This window comes from Stegostoma tigrinum, chromosome 6, assembly GCF_030684315.1.
Source record: "Stegostoma tigrinum isolate sSteTig4 chromosome 6, sSteTig4.hap1, whole genome shotgun sequence".
In the NCBI taxonomy this organism is placed as follows: Eukaryota; Metazoa; Chordata; class Chondrichthyes; order Orectolobiformes; family Stegostomatidae; genus Stegostoma; species Stegostoma tigrinum.
The window spans coordinates 16,451,099-16,474,175 of NC_081359.1; the positions used below are offsets into that span (position 1 = coordinate 16,451,099).

The 23,077-nt window shown below is 41.4% G+C and overlaps 1 protein-coding gene across 3 annotated transcripts in view; it reads left to right on the top strand.

The window, feature by feature from the left end:
- The window catches only part of nalcn (sodium leak channel, non-selective), a 226,952-nt gene that overhangs the window by 170,394 nt on the left and 33,481 nt on the right, over nucleotides 1–23,077 (top strand). For all 3 annotated transcript variants that reach the window (XM_059646460.1, XM_059646459.1, XM_059646461.1), the window contains exons 27-33: nucleotides 651–755; nucleotides 4,541–4,647; nucleotides 10,078–10,198; nucleotides 11,725–11,823; nucleotides 12,242–12,335; nucleotides 16,917–17,023; nucleotides 19,382–19,456. In XM_059646460.1, coding sequence (XP_059502443.1) covers nucleotides 651–755; nucleotides 4,541–4,647; nucleotides 10,078–10,198; nucleotides 11,725–11,823; nucleotides 12,242–12,335; nucleotides 16,917–17,023; nucleotides 19,382–19,456 — 708 coding nt within the window. The remainder of the gene's footprint in view (nucleotides 1–650; nucleotides 756–4,540; nucleotides 4,648–10,077; nucleotides 10,199–11,724; nucleotides 11,824–12,241; nucleotides 12,336–16,916; nucleotides 17,024–19,381; nucleotides 19,457–23,077) is intronic.

Consider the following 23,077-nt stretch of genomic DNA (forward strand, 5'->3'; position numbering starts at 1 on the left):
CTTCTTCTTTAGTAAAAGCATATGAACCAAACTTAGTACCTCTGTCACAAAACTTCTGTTTATCAGCCATAAATATTTCTTTTTAATGATCAAGCCATGATATTGATGACAATGCTTTCGTTTTTAAGTGATTTACTGGTTCTCTCATGGTAGGTTCATGGATTATTTATTTCTATCCAATCCACACCTCTTAAAATATCAACTTTGAAACTAGTGGTCAGTGTTAGATTGATATAAGCAGGAGGAAGCCATTTACTCATTGTATCTGAACAAGTAAGCACCTGCAATGTAAGACAGTCACCAAGAAATCCAACTGAGAATTCAGGAGAAAAATGTTGAATACGTGAGTGGTAAGAATGTGGAACCCACCAGCACAGGGAATGCTTGAAGTGAACATTGTAGATGCATTTAAGGACAACTAGAGAAGTGCATGAGCAGGGCGGAAATTAAGGATCTTCTGGCAGATTTAACTGAGACAAGATGAAGGAAGCGCAAGTGGAGTAAAATACCAGCAGGACTCATTGGGCTGAATATGCTGTGTATCTGATTTAATTCAATGTAAGTGTTAGCCAATTCACTGTGAAAGTTATGTTTGATTCTGAGCTGACTTTGAAACTTTTTGGTCCTCTGGAAAACTTCTCTTCCTGCAGGTTTCAATTCTTCTGCTGACGCTGATGCTTGTTTTTGCAAGTTTTGGTGTGCAGCTTTTTGCTGGAAAACTTGCAAAATGCAATGACCCACACATCACCCAACAGGTAAGAGATTTATCATCATTAAACTGATAATCTAAGTCCGTCTTTCTTCATTGACTTTGAATTTGTTTGAGCTCATCAAGTTTGTTTCCCATGGGCATGATATGGCAGAATAAAAGCTTTGAAGCTATTTCTTTTCAGTTGATTAAAACATAGAGTTTAAGCAGATACTGGCTGTTTGTATTCCAGCTTTCATCTATTAAGCTAGGCGCGAGTCAAAAAAAATGCTCACTATTTAGTTGCGATCTTTCTCTTTTTTTGATGCTTCAATTGGCTAATTGTCTACGGTACTGTTTAAACTTGTTGAAATGTATAACTTTTCAAGTCAGTGAATTGAAACTTCCAGGACTAGCCGATTTGCAATGTGCCCCATTGTGAATCTCTGGGATGTCTTTAGTGCTGTGTGCTATGTCACTCATTAATTACCGTCTTACTTCTCGAAAAGCTGATGTTTGATGTGAAGCCCAGAAAGACATCCCTTTTAATTAATGAAGAACAGGAATAGACATGCCACACTGGCACTACCGAAGGGGTGCCCCACTGAGCCCCATCTGCTTCTTGGAGTTTCAGTGAATGTAATTGCTTTGTCACTGATCCAGGCTAAAACAGTCTATAATCATTCCTTGCCAAGTATTCTCACCTCATCTCATGACTTTGTGGCTTCCCCTTGTTTGGATAATTTCTACAGCCTTCCTCGGTGATGCCTTTCAGAGATGGAGAGCTGGTTTGCGCTTCGTCTTTTGTAAAAATATATCAACCAAACTTAGTTCCTCTGTCACAAAACTTCTGTTATGTAATGATGGTTATATGTCATAATATCCTTTTAAAACTTCATTGTATCAGCCATAAATATTTATTTTTAATGATCAAGCCATGATATTAATGACCATTTTTTTGATGTGAGTTACTGGTTCTCTCATGGTAGGTTCATGGCTTATTTATTTCTATCCAATCCCCACCTTTTAAAATATCAACTTTGAAACTAGTGGTCAGTGTTAGATTGATACAGGCAGGAGGAACCCATTTACCCATTGTATCCACACATGCAACAAGAGCCAAAAAGCGCTGGAAATATTCAACGGTTCAGGAGACAACAATGGAAGAAAAAAAGTTAACATTTCAGGTCACGGATCTTCCATCAGAATTGATAGTCATGTGTATTCACCTCACTGTCAATGTCACTGTTTGTAACATCTTAAACATGTAACTATTTTTGTTTTTTGCACCGGTTTGCACCTCCATTTGGGTGCACTGAATCCAAGTCCAGACAATAGTTAGGAAAGGTCCACTTATCTTTTATGTTAAACACTTCTAATTCCCTATAAATGCTGTAAGATGACAAGTTGCATGGAGCGAAGCCTGAAGTAGCAAATGTGATGTTTATGCTTACCTAGGAACACAGAAACATCACCAAATACATTCCACTAATTGCTGAGATATTGCTGAGTTAAATGAGTAGACAAGCATTTGGCATTTGTGAATCCTCATTCTAGATTCCTCCAGCAGGGGAAACATCCTCTTAGCAGGTACCCTGTCAAGCCCTCTCAGAATCTTACATTTCAGTAATATAACCTCTCATTCTTCTAAAATTCTAGTAAATTTGGCTCAAAATGTTCAATTCTTCCTCCTAAGACACCTTATGGCTGTCTTAAATTTGGCGTATAATGTGGGAAATTTGAGGCTATCGACTTCGACAAGAATAGTAGAAGGAACAAAATATGTTTTAAGTGGTGGGAGAGTGCAGGATGCTGTATTTGGGTGCCTATACATGAATCAGAAAAATTAACATGCAAGTACAGCACTTAATGAGGCAGACAGATTGTTGGTGTTTGTTACAGGGGATGGAATACAAAAGCAGGGAAGTCCTGCTGCAGTGGTATGCGATATTGGTGAGATTACAACAGTTTTGGTCTCTGCACTTAAAGAGGGATACACTTAAATTTGAAACAGTTCAGAGACTGTTTGCTAGCCTGATCCAGAGCTGTCTTATGAGGAATAATTGAACTGTTTGAGCCAAATTTACTGAAATTTTAGAAGAATGAGAGGCTATATTATTGAAATGTAAGATTTTGAGAGGGCTTGACAGGGTAGATGCTAAGAGGATGTTTCCTCTTGTGGAGGAATCTAGAATGAGGATTCACAATTTAAACATAGCGGGATGGGGGAGGTCTCATAAAACAGAGATGAGAATTTTTTTTCTTTCGGAGGTTGATAGTTTGGAATGCTCTTCCCTAGAAAGCCATTGAAGCTACATCATTGCATATATTCAAGGCTGAGCTAGACATGTTTTTTGAACAATAAGGGAGTGAAGAATAATGAGGGATAGGCAAGAAATTACTGTTAAAGCCATAATCAGATCAGCTATCATCTTATTGAAAGGACTGGTGCAGAGTCTATGAGGTGAATGGCCTACTCCTATTTCATGTGAGATTGTAGCTGATCTGCGAACTAACTCCAGATATCCACCTTTGGCCCATATTTATTCATACCTTCAGCAACAAGAGTCTCAGATCTCAGATTTACATTTTGACCATTGATCCAGTATCAGTTGCAAATTGTGGAAGAAGGTCCCAAACCTCCACTGCTGTTTGTGTGAGAGGAAATGTACCCAATTTTATTCTTAAAGATCTGGTTCCAATTTTCAGATTCTGTGCTCTGTCCCTGGACTCAAACCGCACTGCAGTATCTAACAGATGCTGTAATACCACCAGCAAGTTACAGTGCCCATCGCTTCTCGCGGGCAAATTGTGTTTGCATGAACAACCCAACTTTCAACTTTGGGAACCGTTCCTACCATTTTATGTTTGGGAGAAAGGATATTTTTGAAATGAATAATACCTGAATGGTCTTTGTTAAAGCTATTACATACCTCAAATGAAAATAGAAATTGCTGGCGAAACTCGGCAGGTCTGGCAGCATGTGGAGGGAAACAGAGTTAATGCTTTGAATCCAGTGACCCTTTTTCAGAACATTGTGCTGATGACAGAGGGTGGGGAAGAGGGGGAGGGAATGAATGAATGGGTAGAGATGGAGTCCGGAGAGAGAGAGAGAAAGACAGTTAGGCAGACAGAGAGATGAATGATACTAACCCAGGGAGGAAGAAGAGTTAAAAATGGGGACCATACGAGGTGAAACTGTGATGGCTGTGCTGAAAGTAGCCCGTATGATGACAGAGCCACACAGGCACATGACAAGGCAACTGGAAGTTTGGGGACATTTTTATGGACTGTATGATATCAGTAAAAAAAGACGTTGAGCTTCCGGTTGCCTGCTGCTTCAACGCACCACTCTGTTCCCTGGCCAGCATCTCTGTCTGTGGCTTGCTGCAGTGCTCCAGTGAAACTCAGCACAAGCTGGAATAACAATACCTCATTTTCTGCTTGGTAACCCAGCAGCCTTCAGGACACAATATTGAGTTCAATACTTTTAGGGTCTGGACACCTCCTTCCACACACTTTACCCACCACCACACCCCAGGCTCAGTCATCACATGGGCTGCTTTCAGCACAGCCAACACATTTTCAGCTACACGTGGTCCCCATTATTAGCTTTGCTTCCTCCATGGCTTAGTACTAACTCTGCTTCTCTCCACAGATGCTGCCAGACCTGCTGAGTTTCTCCAGCAATTTCTGTGTTTGTTTCAGACCTTCAGCTTCTACAGTTCTTTGTTATATTTTAACAATACCTACCTCCATTGTTTTATCTGGTTTTAAACTTTTCTTTACAATTTTGAAAGTAAATAATCAAATGTCTTGCAAATGGTTCTTGTGGCATTTTGTGGGTTTTAGGAACTTTGTCATGGCATGTTCAGGATCAATGTCAGCGTCTCAAAGGATCTCAATCTGAAGTTAAAAGCGGGTGAGAAAAAGCCAGGCTTTTGGGTGCCTCGAGTTTGGTAAGTTCCAAGAAAAAAATAAAATAAATAAATTACGCCCGGAAATGGCATTGATATAGCAATGTTTGAATAAGAAGGTCAATTTGGGAAGTGCAATCCGCACAGCAGGGAATTTGCTCATGCAGACTTTAATTGAAACTTCTATCATTGACTCTTACAGCATGGAAGGAGGCTCTTCAGCCCCTCATATCCATACTAGGCATAAAACATCCATCTTCTGCCATCCCATTTCCCAGCAATTGGGCCGTAGCCTTCTATGCTATGATGTTTTAAGTGCTCATCAAAGCACTACTTAAATGTTTGAGGGTTCCTGCCCCTGACATCCTTTCGAGCAGCAAGTTCTAAATACCCACGACCTTCTAAGTGAAAAAAATAATCCCCTTGAAACCCCCTGCCCTTTATCTTAAATCTGTGCCCCTGGTTATTGATCCCACAACTGGGGGAAAATGCTTCTTCTATCTACTCTCTCTGTGCCCTTAATCATTGTGTACATGTCAGTCAGGTCTTCCCCCTCCACCTCCTGGCTTTCTCTGCTGTACAGAAAACAACGCAAGCTTCTGTAGTCCCTCTTCATGGTTGAAAAGCTCCAGCCGAGGCAACATCCTGGTGAATCTCCTGTGCACTCTCTCTATTGCATACAGTGTCATGACCAGTACTGCACTCAGCATTCTGTTTGTGGCTTATCTAGCATCTTCATCAAAACCCCCTTGGCAACTGGACACGGGCTTCCAATGATAAAATCATTTCACCTTTGCCTCCAGCTCCTGCCGCTAAACCATTTTTTGGATCCAATTTGTCAAATTTCCCTAGATTCCATGGTTTCCTACTTATTTGACCAGTCTGCTAATGCATAACCTTGTAAGAGCGTTACTGAAATCCATGTAAACTGCATCCACCGCACACCCTCATCCATCCACCACCTCATCTCCTTAAAACAGAATTGTTGGTTTTTCCACATTCATTAAATATTCCAGGCAGTTTCAATGAACTTTCCACTTTTTGAGGAACAATTATGTTGCTGACTTGACATCAATCCCCTTTAAAGCACAGAATCAGATCACACTGATGGAGGCCTTCCTGTCCATCCTGCCGATGCTAACTCTTCAAAAGACCAAAACAATTAGTTGCCTTGCACTTCCCCACAGCCCTGCAAAATTATCTTCCCTTTCAAGTGTTTATCTCTTTTGAAAGTTACTTGTTTCTGTCACCCTGTCAGGCAGTACATTCCAGATTACAACAACTCAAGGCAGCAAAGTGTTTCTTTCCTCCCCGACTCTTTTTCCAAAACTTTTAAATCTCTCTAGTACCCTCTAATTACTAACCTTGCTGTCGGTGGAAGAAGCTTCCTTTTTACTGTATCAAAGCCTGTAACCTTCTCTGCTACAGATGATAAGGCATTTCAATAAGCCATTTGAAAAAATGTCTATGACATACTTTCTTCTCCCCTATGTGGCTTCTGCGTGGTGTACTGACTCTGGTGGAAGGATAGACATATGTTTCACTTGAAGGATCTGGAAATGCTGTCTTGTTGGCCTTGGGAAATGTGCAATGACAGCTGAAATGCCAGCCCTCACATTATTCCGTTTTAATGAAATTCTGCCCACTCACACTCTGTTCCTATCCCTGCAGTACTCTGCGTGATCAAACACAACAAATGGATAAGGCACCTGTAATGTAAAACATCCCAAAGTGCTTCTCGGGTGTACTATCAGGCAAAATTTGACTTTGAGCCACATAAGGAGGTGTTAGAGCAGAGACTATAAACTTAATTGAATGAAGGAAGTTTTCAGTAATCTCTTAAAGGAAGAAAGAGAAGTGCGCACGTTTAGGGAGGGAATTCCAGAGCTGAGGGTCGAGACAACTGAAGATATAGCCACCAATAGTAGAGCAATAGAAAGAGGAGATGTTTAAGAGTTCACCACTGGATGAATGCAAAGACCTGTGTAGGTTGTGTTCCAAGTAGTCACAAGGTGCAGTATATAGTTCTTGAGTAGATAATCCTACAAACACGGTAATTGATGCCACTATATAGTCTGTGAGGCACTGAGCAGTAAAATGTTACTTACTTAAGTTTATTTTAAGATTAATCTTTTGTACTTCAGCAACTCATGGTCCACCTTATCAATTCAGATGTTGACGCTCCATATGAACCTCCTCCCTCTCTATATATATCTTCTCACCCAATCATCGTATCCATCTCTTCCTCATGGATTTTAACTTCACCTTAATACAACCATCTTGTTCATCTCAGGTACTTTGAAGTTTTTCTTTCTTATCACTGAAGAATTTGAAGAAGAAGTTTCTTCTGAAACTCTGAGTTGATTTATTAGTGAGCATACTATATTTAAACTTTTGACTTGCTCTCAAGTGGAAGCATCATCTGTATCAGGCCTGTGTTCACCATGGGAGGGCAATGGTGGCCTCCAGCCATCTCTTTGAAGCCCAGTAAAGATACCTAACCAGTTCAGTTTTTTTCTTGATCGTTATGATCCATTCAAACCTCGCCATTGTGAATGTTCTTCACTCTTCACTACCCGTGTAATCTTTATTCGAACAGAAGCCAAAATGTGCAGATGTTTGATCACAGCTTTTACCAGAGATAGCTGGAGAGGAAATGGCAATCAGCCTAAATTCCCAATGTTCATCACGAACTGGTATCCCCTGCTGGGTGTGACCTTGCCTCAATGTTTGGGTGATAGGATCTGGCATGAATATGCTATTCATGTGATAGCATAATCTGCCAACTCTCACTGTGTATGCTGTGGATTAGCTGAAGCTTACAGGAGATGGTAAATAGGAGGCAAGCCAGCAGTTGTGTCTGGAGGGATCCTGGATGTGCATTTCAGCAGCCAGTGAGCTGAGGCCTTGATGGAGTTAGCTAACATGAATACCTTCGTGAGAGAATGTTGCTGGATGATAAAGGTCTTGCCCAATGGCCCATTAGGTCAACATTCTCCCAGTGTCTGCATGGGCTTCCTCCCACAGTCCCAACGTGTGCAGGTTAGCTGGATTAGCCATGAGAAATGCGGGGAGAAGGTAAGGGGGTGGGTCTGATGGGATCTGCTTCAGAGGGTTGGTGTGGACTCAATGGGCCAAACGGTCTGCGTCCACACTGTAGGGATTCTTTGATTTATTGCTCATTCCTAATTGCCAAGAGAGCAGTCAGCCACATTGCTATGCGTCTGGAGTTATATGTAGGGCAGGCAAGGAGTGCAGATTTCCTTCCCTAAAGGGCATTAGTGAATCAGCACAGTTGTCATATGGATGCCTTAGACAAGCCTGTATTTCAGATCTTAACTGAATTTAAATTACCCTATCTGCTGAATGGGGATTCAAACCTATGTCCTCAGATCATTAGCTTAAGGATCTAGATCACCCTAGTATGGTGACATGACTGCTCGACCACTGCCGTCCCATGGGGTAAGTAATGTGGTGTAGATACATTTAAGGGAAATTTAAATAAACACATAAGGGAGAAAAAAATTGGAGGTGATGTTCGGAAGGTGAGATTGAGAAGTGTGGGAAGCAGCTCATTTAGAGCACAAACACCAGCACCGAGCAGCTGGGTCGAATGGCCCATTTCTGTGCCCCAAATACTATATAATTCTGTGTTAATTTGAGTTTATTGTCTGTTGTCATTCTTTTGCTTAAATCTGTATCCTTTGGCTCCCCACCTGCCATATTCACTCTACAAAAACATTTTTATAACTTCACATGCCTGAAATGAATCTCCTTCCTGTTGTTTTTTGCTGTAAAATGAATACTCACAACTTCGCAAATCACTGTCTGATGTGCATGACAACTGGCAAAGGACCACCTTTCCCAGGTAAGGAATGATATGCAGAACATGAAGAAATATTAGGATTAGCTTGTGATCAACAAATTCTCTTCAGGAATATTCTGAGAGGAGCAATCCTGGGTCGTTAGCTAGACAGCTGATTAAAATTTGACCCGACAAGTACAGTTTAAAATAACTTGGAGAAGCTGAGGGAGTAGCGTAGAGCCATTGCTGTTTCTCCAGGTACATTTAACTGAACTCGTGCACTGCTGATCCTGAGGCCTGGGTTATTGTGAATGTCAGAAAAAGTACAAGCTTTTGTCTTTGCATCAGCTACTCTTTGATTAGACCAGTGTTAAAATACATCACTGATTGTGGGAATATCTTGCCATGGAGTTAATCAAGATTGATTCAGCTCTTGATTCTTTATATATTGGCCCTGTCATGTTATAGTTGACTGGGGTATGTCTCAACTGCTTATGGTGACCTCTGAGTCAAAAGATGTGGGTTCAAGTTTCACCTTAGGCACTTGAACACAAAATCAAGGTTAACGTGCAGTGCAGAGCTGAGGGAGTGCTCCACTGTCAGACGTGGCTTCTTTCGAATGAGATGTTAATCTAAGTCCCAGTCTCCCCTTTCAGGTAGATGCAGATGTTTCCATGGCACACTTTGAAAAGGAACAGGGAAATTCCTAGTAGTGTCCTGGCCAACGTTTATCCCTCAATCAGCCCACATTCAGAAAGATGATCTGGTCTCTATCACATTGGTGGAGTACTGAATTTTATCCTCATTTTCAAATCCCTCCACACATAGCCATACAGAGAATCTCCAAGATATCCATGTTTCTCCAATTCTGAAATCTTGAGCATCCCCAGTGTTAATTGCTCCATCATTGACAATCATGTCTTCAGCTTTCTGTATCCTAATGTCTAGAACCTAAACCTCTCTGTCTTTCTGTCAGTCTCTCTTCCTTGATGTGTATTCTTAAATGCTATTTCATTCACTGAATCTTAGTGCATTTGTGTGTAGATCTCCTTATAAAGTCCTGTAATGCATCTTTGGAGTGGTTTACAACAGCAAAAATGGCCAGGAAAGACAAGTCGCTATTGAAGTCTTCTACTAACTTGAAATTCATGACTGGCACTAAAATAGCCTCTTGGTACAGTATGGATACACTGCAACAGCTGTCAACCATTGCTTGTTGGGTCCTGCAACAATCTTTGTTTACTCGCTAACAATGCCACCATTCTCCTTGGCCAATGTATAAGGCTGAACGAGACATATTACTGTCTTTCATGACCATGACTTAAGCCTCTAACCCAACATCATCTCCATCACTTCACCTCCATCCATCAGCCAGCTCCTCTCCTCTCCTCTCTCAGTTCAACTGCTGCTGAAACACTCTTCCTTAGCTTCGTTACCTCCAGGCTCCTAGCCGCTCTCTAATTTTCCATTCACCATTAACCCAAGCTTGTCTAAGGCTCTTGCTTTCTATATCCTGGTTCACAGCAAATGTTGTTAACATATCATGCTTCTCTGAAGCAGCTTCGGATGTTTTATTATATCAATGCCAGTTACTATTTAAAGAGTCTGGATAATTTCTTGATGATTAGATTATGGATTTATAATAATCATGTCTCTGTGTTTTCCAGGGCCAACCCACGTAATTTCAATTTTGACAATGTTGGAAGTGCACTGCTGGCTCTATTCGAAGTGCTGTCATTAAAAGGCTGGGTGGAGGTTAGGGATGTCATCATTCACCGAGTGGGCCCAGTAAGAATGCACTGCAGCATATATTTCTAACATTTCAAAATAATTGTGTTAACAAAGAAGGAAAATAAGTGGGGTTTCGGGACAAGTGTGAGGAGGTCTCACAACAGTTATATAGAGCTTTTGTGGAATCATACCTGGAGAATTTGGTTCAGGTTGGTCTCCCCATCTAAAGTTACATGCCTTCAAGATGGTGAATGACGGTTCGCTAAGCTGATGGAACATGAGGGTCACAGATAGTAAGAACTGCCGATGCTGGAGTCAGATCTAACACAGTGTGGAGCTGGAGGAACACAGCTGACCAGGCAGCATCAGAGGAGCAGGAAAGTTGACGTTTTGGGTCGGCATCCTTCTTCAGAAATGGGGGAGGGGAAAGCGGCTCTGAAATAAATAGAGAGGGGTTATCATTTGATTAGAGGTGGCTCAGAATGTGTCTCATTCGCATTTAAGCGAATAAGAGGTGATCTCAAGGAAATGTTTACGATTCTGAGTGGCACCACAAAGTGGATGCTGCCAGGCTTTTTCCACTAGTTGGAGAGCCCAGACTTTTAGGTTAAGGGGTCAGCGTGTAAGACTAGAAAAGGAGACATTGCTTCATACAGAGGAATATGAATCTTTGGGATTTCCTGTAACAGATGGCTGCTAATGCTCAGTTGTTGAGTATATTCAAGGTTGAGATTGAGGGATTTTTTTGATAATAAGGAATCAAATGATATGAGAATGCGGTGGGAAAGTGAAATTGAGATCGAAGATCAACCAGGATACTGTTGAATAGCAAAGCTAGCTTGGGGGCCCATGCAGTCTACTCCTGCTCCTATTTGCTGTGTTCCTTGGGCTGATCTGCCCAGAATTTATGAATGGCAAAGGAACATTGTTCCCAACACATTACATCAGCAACTGTCACAACTTTGTGTGCTTTTGATTAGCAATTTATGACATTCAGTGTTCCTGTTTAATAAAGCACCCTCTACACAATATCAGATGTGTGTACAAGCAAGACATGCAATACTGAACCTTTTAAATCAGGAACACAAAGTGAAGTAAAGAGAGGGAAAGGAAGGTGACATTAAGCAAAAAGAAATATGAGAGTTTTTTTAAAAAATTAGAGCATTTAATTTGTTTTAGTAGTGTGAAATACTTGTATTCATAAGGTATGAGTTACCATTCCTATTAAGTTATATTTTCAGGGCCAGAGAGTCTGTTTTGACATTATCTAAGACTTGCTACAAAGTTAAAATTATTCATGCTTAATTGTATCAGCCCCAACTTTCTGTGGCACAGTTACTAGGTAACTAGTTGAAAGATCCACACCCATAATCCATCTACCAAGGAGGTACCACTACAGCAAAACTGTGGTAGATCCAGTCCAACTGGAAAGCAACTTCCTGATTTCTGTCTTTAACTGCAAGTGTACAGATTCTGGAATTTGTGTTCGATTTACTTCTTAATAATGAGTGCTGATAGCCTCACTGTTATCATTAACACAAAACCCACGTCACTGTATCTAACTTTGAACTGTCCCCCTCTAGATTCACGGCATCTACATCCATGTCTTTGTGTTCCTTGGCTGCATGATTGGACTGACTCTCTTCGTTGGAGTCGTCATTGCTAATTTCAATGAAAATAAGGTAATTTTGGTAGCTGCTATTTAGGAACTCCCTTCCTAGCTCATCCTCTACGGTTCCCAAACTAAATAAAATGGCAAGATAAAGATTGATTTAATTCTGTTTCAGAAAACCTGTGGCACAATCGGTTCTCGTAGCTCTTGGACCAATCAATGATCAAATGTCAAAGTTATTGCTACCATTCTGATGCTGCATAATGTAATGAAAAAAGATGCATTGCTTTAGGAAGTCCATCACAGCCTTGTGTTTTTCCATTGGATGTTTATATTTGGCTTACTTTGCGCTATAATTAAAATTTATTGTATATATCGATTGGAAAAGCACTCATATACAGTGATCCAACTAATCTTAATTGAGATGAAAAATGTGTTTCATTGTGCACTGATCTGTGAATTCATGTTCTGGTCTGATTCTTTTTTAGGGCACTGCCTTATTGACTGTAGACCAGAGGAGGTGGGAGGATTTGAAAAGCCGATTAAAGATAGCCCAACCATTGCACCTCGCAGCTCGTCCTGGTAGATTCTTTTCAGTCTAATTGAGAAAACATTTCAAACACCTTCAAATCTTGTTGAATTTACACAGGAGAATTTATGATATCACAGCTTAACCAAAGAATAGTCCCTTTTCTTCAAATCAGTTGTCTGTTTTATCCTACAGTTTTCATAAGTAACCAGGTGAATTACAATCTTAATTTCCTTTCTTGACCTCCTTCTCTGTAATGTACCTTGGAATGCATTCGACTTGAAGTTAGAATGTAGAACTGTACAGCACAGGAATGGGCCCTTCAGCCCACAATGTTGTGCCGAACATGGCGCTAAACTAATCCCTTCTGCCTGCCCTTGGTCCATACCCCCCCATTGCTTGCGTATTCATGTGCTTATCTAAAAGTCTCTTAAATGCCCCATTTGTACCTGCTTCCACCAACACCCCTGGCAGCGCGTTCCAGACTCATGCCATTGTGTAAAAAATCTGTCCTTCACATTTCATTTGAACCTTCTCCCTCTCTCCTTTAATGCCTGCCTCCTAGTATTAGACAAGTTGTTGTTGTTTCATTTATCCACAGTTATTGCACCTCAAGAAGCGCTATGTCTCTGGCAAATTGTTCGGAATATAGCACCATGCAGCAATAACTTACGTTTATATAACACTTCCATAGTAAAACAACCCAAGATGTTTCGCTGAATAAGTAGACAGCAACATTTGACACAGGGCAATGTAAAAAGATATTAACTCAAGAGCCACATAACTCCACCAAGATCCATCTAATTGAAAGTCCGATCAGATCAGAAGCTGGGCCCTTAGGTTGTAATTTTGTATATTGCTCTCCCTCCGTGCTGCCCTTCCTGTGGGGGAGATGTTTACAAAGTTGGTACAATAACAGCTGCCTGCAATTACTCAGTGTAATACATAACCTTTTCTTAGATATTCCTTTCATTTACGTACCATATTTATGCATCATGCATGAAAAAGAATTATGTTTGAACTCACTACTTCAATGCATTGATACCTTTAGGGTTTGCTGCGAAAATGTAATTACACCTACTTTCCAAGTAAACACTTCAAATACTACCACCACCAAAACTCATTTTTAGCTTTAATTGTTTAATTTTAATTCCTTTGTTTGATATGGGCATTACTGCAAGACCAGCTTTTATTGCTCATCCCTAACTGCCCCCTGGAAGAGTGGTTTTGAGATGCTTTCTTGAACTGCTGCAGTCCATGTGATGTAGATACACCCACAGTGCCGCTAGGGAGAATTCTTAATTTAGTTAGTTAATCACCAGTTCCCTCAGTGAAATTCAGAATCTGCCCAATGCATTATTAAATGGAACTTTGGTGGTATCTAAATAAATGAAGGATATGATGGCAGCATTATGATAATGTCATAAGGCCCCAATCGTTCAGATGCCTCTAATGCTGTCAGGTCACAGGATCAAATCCTACCAGGACAGCTGATATAATTTACATTCATTTCATATTTCTGGAATCGAAAAGTAATCTGAATTATCAGGAAAAACCCAACTGATTCTTTAATGCCCTTTCAGAGAAGGAAATAGGCCATCCTTACCTGGTCTGGCCTATGGGTGACTCCAGACCCACAATCATGTTCATTCTTAATTGCCCTCCGAAGTGGTTTAGCAGTCATTCAGATCAAGAGCAATTAGGGATGGGCAGTGATTACTGGCCTTGTTGGCAATGTCCACATCCATTTTCAAAAATAAATCATTTGAAGTATGATGAGATTTAAAGGAAGAGATGACTTGAATACAAGCCATTCAATAGTTTGTAGCAGGAGGATTTTAAACTTTATCATGTGTTTACAAAAAGCTGAGAATTCGAAACATGATTTGCTTGGTTCTGCCTGTCACAAAAATAGAATTGAGGTATACCTGCTGATGAAACAATTTTGGAACTCAAAATTATATCGTGCGTACAGATTAAATCATTCACTTTCGCCTTTTGCCATTTTTCTTTTACTAGCCAGTAAATCTTACATTGTTCAGAATGTGCATTCACGTTATAGTTTCAACAAAACTCTCCCATTTCAAGAAAAGAGACTTGAATGTGAAATGAGGGCCATGGGCTCATTTCTGAAAATAAAAATTTACGGTTGATAACTTAGGTGTTCTTATTATAAAAGGAGTAGAAAAGCCTTCGGGAGATGGAATAAAAATATATTTGCAAGGATGAAGCCAGATATGTGATGTTTTTCCTGTCAGGAAAGTTCGAGCATAACTCTTCTCTTGAATATCAATTGTAAGGGGAGTTGAGATATCTGCTCAATGTCTTTAAAATCACAGATATTTGTGATCAAATAGATGCAGAGAGAATGGCAGTGCGGATGGGAATTCCACACAGGCATCCTGTGGAATCCCCATCCTAGCAGGCTGTGAAAGAGTTGCCAGGGAAACTACATTTTCTGTTGGGAATTCTCATGTGTCGGGAACCTTCTGGAAGTCCCTGTTTATGGTGAAGAATTTGGAGGATTCAACAGAACTTAACTAATTAGTTACTCAGGAAAGGATGATTAAATACCTGGTCTAACTCCTGAGTAAGTATTCAGCTGACACCCCACCCCCCGTGAAACTACACACCTGCTATCTACACCTCCTACAGTCCCCTTACACACTCCACCACCCCCCCCCCCAAACCCCTACCCACCACTACCATCACGACCCAATATTCTGTTCCTATGCTTGGGTCTAGGAAGCCAATGCACCCCCACCCCTGCAGGACCTAAAACCTCTGTCATCCATTGCTAGACTCAACACACTACAAACACACTACACACTCATACACCTACACACACACACACACACACACACACACACACACACACACACACACACACGCCTAGTGGTAGTATCACTGGATTGTTATCAGTGACCCACGTAATGTTTTGGGGGACCTGAGTTCAAAGCAGATGGTGGAATTTGAATTCAGCACCTATCTGGAACTAAGAGTCTGAATAATGGTCATGAATTCATTGTTGATTATCAGAAAAACCCTTCTGAGTCAGCAGTGTCCTATAGTGAAGGAAACTGCCATCCTTACCTGGTCCAGCCTACGTGTGACTCCAGGCTCACAGCAATGTGATTGACACTTAACTGCCCTCTGGGCAATTAGGGATGGGCATTAAATCCCAGCCTAGCCAACAAGGACCACATCCTGTGAATGAATTTAAAAAATACACACCCTCTGACATAACATCATCCCACAATCCTGGGACTCACACCCCACCCCTCCTTCAACCAACCCCCAGCCAACCCCAGACCAGATCCTGATGACACACTCCTCACCCACACCTCGAACCTTGAATAACCCCCTGAACCCTGACACCTCTGTCCTGGGCCTGACCTTTTATCTCCAACCCCCCCCCAACACCCCTGACACCTCTGTCCTGGGCCTGTCCTTTTATCTCACCGCCCCCCACACCCCTGACTTTTCCCAAAAATTACCATCACTTACCTATCACCCTACTTCCGCGGCACCTAGTCCCTGCTACCCAAGCCCCTACCCACCTCACACTTTACCTATTTGGCACAGTACCACCTACCAACCTGGCATCCTACCCTCTTTGCATTCTAATATCGAAATGACCTTACGTACCTACCCCTTCACTGGAGCTGTCGAAGTGGCTGTGTGTGATGTCAGGCCACCAAATTGCTGAATGCATTTACTGATAACTGTGAAGAAAGGGACATTATATGCCTCCCTCTGGCAATTCCATACTAACGGTTGGAAGAACGGCTCAGCATTTCTGAAAGTGCCATGACGGGAATCTCTTGTCGGCAGTGGGGCCCTCCTTTGTTTTGGGATAAAGAAGAACAGCGTGGGAATGTGCAATAGATTTTCAGGAAATCTAGCGTTCTGTTTCCACTTGTGAGGCAAAGAAAACCTGGGTGCCATCATTATAAAATAGATACCAAGAAATCCAGTAGGGAATTCAGCAGAACCTTCCTCACCCAGAGAGTAGTGAGAGTGCAGTTGAAATGAATAGTCTGGACATGTTTAAGGAGAAGGTTATTCAAGGTTCGAGGGCTGGGTGAGGGGTGTGTCATCAGGCTCTGGTCTGGGGTTGGGTGGGGGTTGGTCGAAGAAGGGGTGGGGTGTGAGTCCCAGGGTTGTGGAGGGTGGGATGAGATTATGTCAGGGGGTGTGTATTTTTGAAATTTCATTCACACGATGTGGGCAAGAAGAAGCCTGAACTGGGCCTCTGCTTCCTGCCACTCAGCCCATTTTGGATCCAATATTAAAACAGAAAGAACTGCAGATGCAGAAACAAGAACAGAAGTAACCAGAAAGATTCAGCAGGTCAGGCAGTATCTGTGGAGAGAAATCAGAGTTAACGTTTTGGGTTGAGAGACCCTTTCCTCAGAACTGAGGCAGAACAATTCTGAGGAAGGGTCGCTCAACCCAACACGTTAACTCTGATTTCTCTGCTGAGCTTTCCCAGCAACATCTGTTTGTGATGGATCCAATTTGCGAGATTACGCTGGACCACAAGGGCTCTTAGCTTCTCGACCAGTTGGCCATGTGAGATCTTATCAAAAGCCTTATTGTAAGTTTTTTTTTAATTGGGCTTTGTTTTCCAGACAATGGAGGCTTCCGAGCTAAAATGTATGATATAACCCAACACCCATTCTTCAAGAGAAGCATCGCAGTCCTCGTCCTAGCCCAATCAGTGCTGCTTTCATTGAAGGTATGGACAGGAATTGACTGTGTCTGCATTAAGGTCAATTTATTATTCTTTTTGCAAACTGACACAGGTTTCTGAAGCAATGATCCTGTGAGCTCCATTCGTGGATATTTTTGTGTATCTGCATGTACTTGAGCTGCCAGAGAGCAAGGTCCGAACTCATCGAGTACATAGAGCAAAACAAATGTGTTCTTCGTAGCCAGGACAGCTTGTGTTCGATATTAGCGATGGCTTAGTGGCTCTTGGGTTCACATCCAGTTCCAGAGGCCTGAGCACAACTTTCAGGCTGCCATGTGCTGCACAGAAAGACTGCTTTGCTGTTGGAGGGTTAAAGGGCTTATTCTTATGCAAATGTGAGGTGATGCATTTTGGACGATCAAATTCAAGGACGAACTATACAGTAAATGGAAAAGTCCTAGGGAAAATTGATGAACAGAGAGATCTGGGTGTTCAGGTCCATTGTTCCCTGAAGGTGACAACGCAGGTCAATAGGGTGGTCAAGAAGGCATATGGCATTCTTTCCTTCATTGGACGGGGTATTGAGTACAAGAGTTGGCAGGTCATGTTGCAGTTGTACAGGACTTTGGTTCAGCCACATTTAGTACTGTGTGCAGTTCTGGTCACCACATTACCAAAAGGATGTGGATGCTTTGGAGAGGGTGCAGAGGAGGTTCACCAGGATGTTGCCTGGTGTGGAGGGTGCTAACTATCAAGAAAGGTTGAGTAGATTAGGATTATTTTCATTAGAAAGATGGAGATTGAGGGGGGACCTGATTGAGGTCTACAAAATCATGAGGGGTATAGACAGGGTGGATAGCGAGAAGCTTTTTCCCAGAGTGGGGGACTCAATTACTGGGGGTCATGAGCTCAAAGTGAGAGGAGGAAAGTTTAAGGGAAATATGCGCGGAAAGTTCTTTACACAGAGGGTGGTGGGTGCCTGGAACGCGTTGCCAGCGGAGGTGGTAGACGCAGACACATTAGCGTTTTTTAAGATATAGTTGGACAAGCACATGTATGGGCGGGGAGCAAATGGACACAGATTGTTAGAAAATAGATGACAGGTTAGACAGAGGATCTTGATCAGCGCAGGCTTGGAGGGCCGAAGGGCCTGTTCCTGTGCTTAGATTTCTTAGTTCTTTGTTTTTTTGTTGCTTCAGCCAGTGTCAGGCTTACTGGAATTTTCAGTTGAAATTACATTAGCCACTCCTTCGTTGTTGCTGGGTCAAACTCTTGCACACCTGGATAACAAGGTGTGGAGCTGGATGAATACAGCAGGCCAAACAGCATCAGAGGAGAAGGAATTTTTCAGGGAGGAAGTTGACGAAAGTGGCTGCCACCATTTTCACAATGGACGATTAGTAAATCCTGTCCTTGCTTGATGCCCCAGTATCCCTTGAGGGACTTTAAGAAACATACAAGGACACAGATTTTCCACTCGTTGCTGTTGGCGAGAGTTGATTGCGCACATGTCAGCTTTTGTGCTTCCAACGTTACAACTGTGACAATACTTTCTGTGTGTGTATTTTCTTGGCTGTAATGAGCTTTGAAACGATCCTACATTTTGTGCCAGACACTATAGAAGTGCAGGCTTTTTCATCTTATAACTTAGACACAATGGGATGGATTTTACACTTCCCTGTTGGTGGGTTTGAAGGTGGAGTCCATGTTCCCATGCACCTACTAACCTAACCCTATAGGTCTGAAATGTTATTGGGCCCAGGGGAAGCTTCAGATGGCTCAACATCTTTGGTACAATAACTTGCCTCCTTAGGACCTGATCTTGCCACGACCAGTACGCCATGGGAGAGCTAGCATCATGTAGAAAGTCCAGCAGCATTAGCTGTGCAATCCAGGGAGCGGGATGTGCCACCTTCAGGTGCCACTTATTGCAGTCTGTGGTACCCAACACCTTTCATTACATCACCTCTCACCTTTAGCCCTCCCTAAGCCTCCTCAAGCTGTCAGCTCCCCCTCGCCCCCCAACCAAGACCTCTGACTCAATGCAGTGGCTCCACATGTTGTCCTATTTGTGGCCACTGCTCTGGGTTGGCGCTGCTGGGTCTGCCGAGCTGTCTGTCTTCCGATTGGCCAGCAGCTCTCTAAGGAGGGACTTCCTCCACAAACAGGAACACAAGTCACATCTTAAAAGTGATTGACTGTGTACCCAGCATTTACTTGCTGCAGGGTTAGAGTGGGGACTGTATGTGGGTTCCTTTCCACCCATTGATGTTTGAGCCAGTGGGGTGGTACCATCTGGTAAAATTCAAACAAATGGACAAATAAATTTCTTGAAAATTAAATGCTACCTTTGTACAATATAAATGAACACACTTAAGAATTTGCTTTTTTTCTGTCTTACAGTGGGATGTTGACAACCCCGTTACAGTTCCTCTGGCAACAATATCCGTCATTTTCACCTTTATTTTTGTCCTTGAGGTAACATTATGTTTGGTACCTTTTCTCCCTTGTCTGCAAGATGTTTAGTTGAGGTAATACCAGTGTTCATTATCATTATTTCCTCAATTCTCTGCCAGTGTTGGAGATTGCTTTCACTGATGCACAAGGTCACCTCTTACTGACAGAACTTTTTCTTTTAACTGTGACCATAGCTACAGTAGAGGAGCCCTTGTAAAAATGAATGTTAGGCCCTATTTATTTGAGATGAAACATTCTCAGATGCACAGATGGATTTTCTTAATTCATTTGTAAATAGATAGAACTGATTACTTTTACTGATGGTCTTCAATATTGCACACATCTGTGTGTACTGGGAATAGCACAATGTCATGATGACGGCAGCCTGTAAATGCAATGTGAAATTACTTTTTAAGAAGTGGAGTCATTGAGGACCAAGTACAATAACTTTCCTCTCGATGTGACCCCAAGTTCTGCATTTACTTTTTAAATTACTTTTCTCTGAAAATTATTTTCCTGTGTACAGTTTAATTGGAGAGTGTACCCTGGAATGATGCAGGAATGAAACTGCAATCTATTTCCTGTTCTCTTCCTTCTGTCTTTCCTGTAAAGAAAGACTGGTGCAGGAAAGTTCTTTGCAAAGATCACTCCAGGACTTTGCCTATGCTTCCATTCCTTACAAAGTCGCAGTTACCAACATAGAAGGTGCAGTTCATCTTCCTGTGTTATATTCCCAGAAACCCCTAATGCTGAAGGATAGAACTGATATCTATATCGAAACACTTCTTTGGAGAAATGTATTAACAGAATAGCACAATACAAGTACGCACTTCCTAATGCAACCACCATAGTTTCAGATCATTCCTATTTACTTATTTTTAAGTGCTTCATCAGTTAATGCAGACCATCATTAAACAGAATTAATATACTTAACTCCCCAAATGTAAATACAATTCCTCTCCAATCTTAGGAATGGTGAGTGGTGTGGACCATTTGCTGCCAGGCAAAGAATTAATTTAACAGCAAAAACCAACATCGACCACCAGCAGCAATTTTGCACTCAGAATAAATTTATAGGACTATAAGGTCCAATTTATCATCTTTAAAACATCCAATTTCTACTGTGTTATCCAAAATGAAGGAATTTTTTTAGTATTATGAATTTACCAATACCTACTTTCTAAATCAGCAAAGAATAAAATAAGAAAAATGTTATTAGGAAATGGGGATATCATTAATGATTTGACCTTACTTTCTTAAGATTTTGTTACTGAATAGGAGACTAGGGCCAAAAGGTTCCCAAATCTAGAAATACCTCCAAAAGATAAAGAAAACTAATGAACAGCAGGGATTGATAAGGAGGTTAACCACTTTAATACCAAACAATAAATTGCATAGGGTCTACTCGCGAATACACAGTCACTTAGATTTTTAACAGACTGATACAAGATTTTGCACTGTCAGCTTTCAAACTATGTCCAGTTATGCAAAATGATTCTCTGGCTGCAAATGGTTAATTTATAAGTATGAACTTTACTGATTGTTTTCCTTCAAGGCGAGAAGATTAAAGAGCGATCTAACTGAGATGTTTAGAACGAATAAATGATTAGGCAAGGTGGACAGAGGTAATTTATTCTGTCTCTATGAGGAATGCTAGAACAAACGGGCATAACCTAATAAATAGAATTCCACTGACAATGTCAGGAAGTATTTCTTCAAACAAAGGAGAGTGGAAATCTGGTACTGTCTTCCTCAAAAAGACACAAGGCTGAGGGTCAGTTGAAAATTAAACAACTGGAATCGGTAGATTTTTGTGGATTAGCAATTACAGAACTAACATGGATAGGTGAAGTTAAGATACAGAACAGCTATAATCTCACTGAATGGCAAAACAGCCCCTAGTGGGTGAACAATCTTCTTCAATTGTTGTGTACCAGTAAGTCAGTTATCTACTGCAGAATTCCCAGACTTGGTTCTGATTTTGTAAGCACATTATCTATATGATATGCCCAGTTCAGATTTTCGTAAATGAAAACAACTGGCATATAGACAGGGGCCTACAGGATGTTGCCTCCTGGTCTGCAGGGTTTTAATTATGGTAAACTCGGTTGGACAAACTCAGATCGCTTTCACTGGAAAGACAGAGGCTGAGGGGCAAGTTGATAGAGGTTAACAAAGTTGTGAGAGTCATAGATAGGGTGGATAGTCAAAGGCTTATTCCCAAGGTGGAAGGGTCAACTATAAGAGGACACAGGTTCAAGGTGAGAGGGGAAACATTTAGGGGAAACTTTAACATAAGTATATATGATAAGTGTGAACTGATAAACATAAACCACTCATTGAGTCATAGAGTCATACAGCACAAAAACAGAGCCTTAGGTCCAACCAATCCATGCCAGACATAATCTCAGACTAAACTAGGCCCACCTACCACGCCCTGGCCCATATTTCTCCAAACCTTTCCTATTCACATATTTATCTAAGTGTCTTTTAAACATTGTAACTGTGCCTACATCTGCCATTTCCTCAGCAAGTTCATTCCACACATGAACTGTGTGAAACTTTGTCTTTTTTAAATCTCTCTCCTTGCACCTTAAAGGTATGCCTCCTAGTCTTGAAATGCAGTGAAAAGACACCTACCAGTAATCCTAGCTGTACCCCTCAGGATTTTATAAACAAATATACAGTCGCCGCTTAATCTTCTACGCTCCAGCGATAAAAAGTCCCAACCTACCCAGCCTTCTTTTATAACTCAAACCTCAAACTCAATCCTGAATTTGTGCAGTCCATCTTGTGGATAGTACACACTGTTGCTACTGAGCATCAGTGATGGAGGGAGTGGATGTGGTGCCAATGAAGCGGGCAGCTTTATCCTGGATGGTGTCAGAGCTTCTTGAGTGTTGTTGGGGCTGCACTCATCCAGGCAAGTGGGGAATATTCCATCACACCCCTGACTTGTGTCTTATAGATGGTAGATGGGGTTTTCGGGAGTCAGGGGGTGAGTTACTGGCCGCAGTGTTTAGAAGTAATTATGAAGTTAATACACTGCTTAAAACTGCAGTTACACACAAACAAGACACCACTTTTTCAATTTTTTTTATAGTGAGACTAAAAAAGTAATGAGGAAACACATTTGTCAATTTATTTGATTTCCCATTAATTGTTGCATGGAGTTTCTTCGACAGTGGACCCTCTGGAAAAGTGTGAAATTACTGAAAATAACGTTCTTATTTCCCCACCATTCTGCACATGTACAGCCTCAGAACCTGCTGTCAATTTCAGAGGAGTAATGAGAGTGAGTGCTGATAGTTTTGTTGTCATCACCACAGGCAAAACACAAACAAGAAAATTTCCAGAAATGGAAATTTGTAATATAATTTAAATGGATGAAAACACACAGTGGAAAAAAAATTGAAAGGAAAAATGATGAGCAATTACATTTCACCATAAATTGCAGCATATATACCCCAGAGTGTATCAAAATAATAAACCATAAGAAGAGCTGAGATTATGTCATAAACCAAAAGATAAAGGCTCGAACACCTTATCACAATCACGAAAGACTGAAATTTTGCACCATTTTCGATTAGAAGTTTCTTGAATGTTGACAGATGGACAGTGATAGATGGCAGATTTTCATCA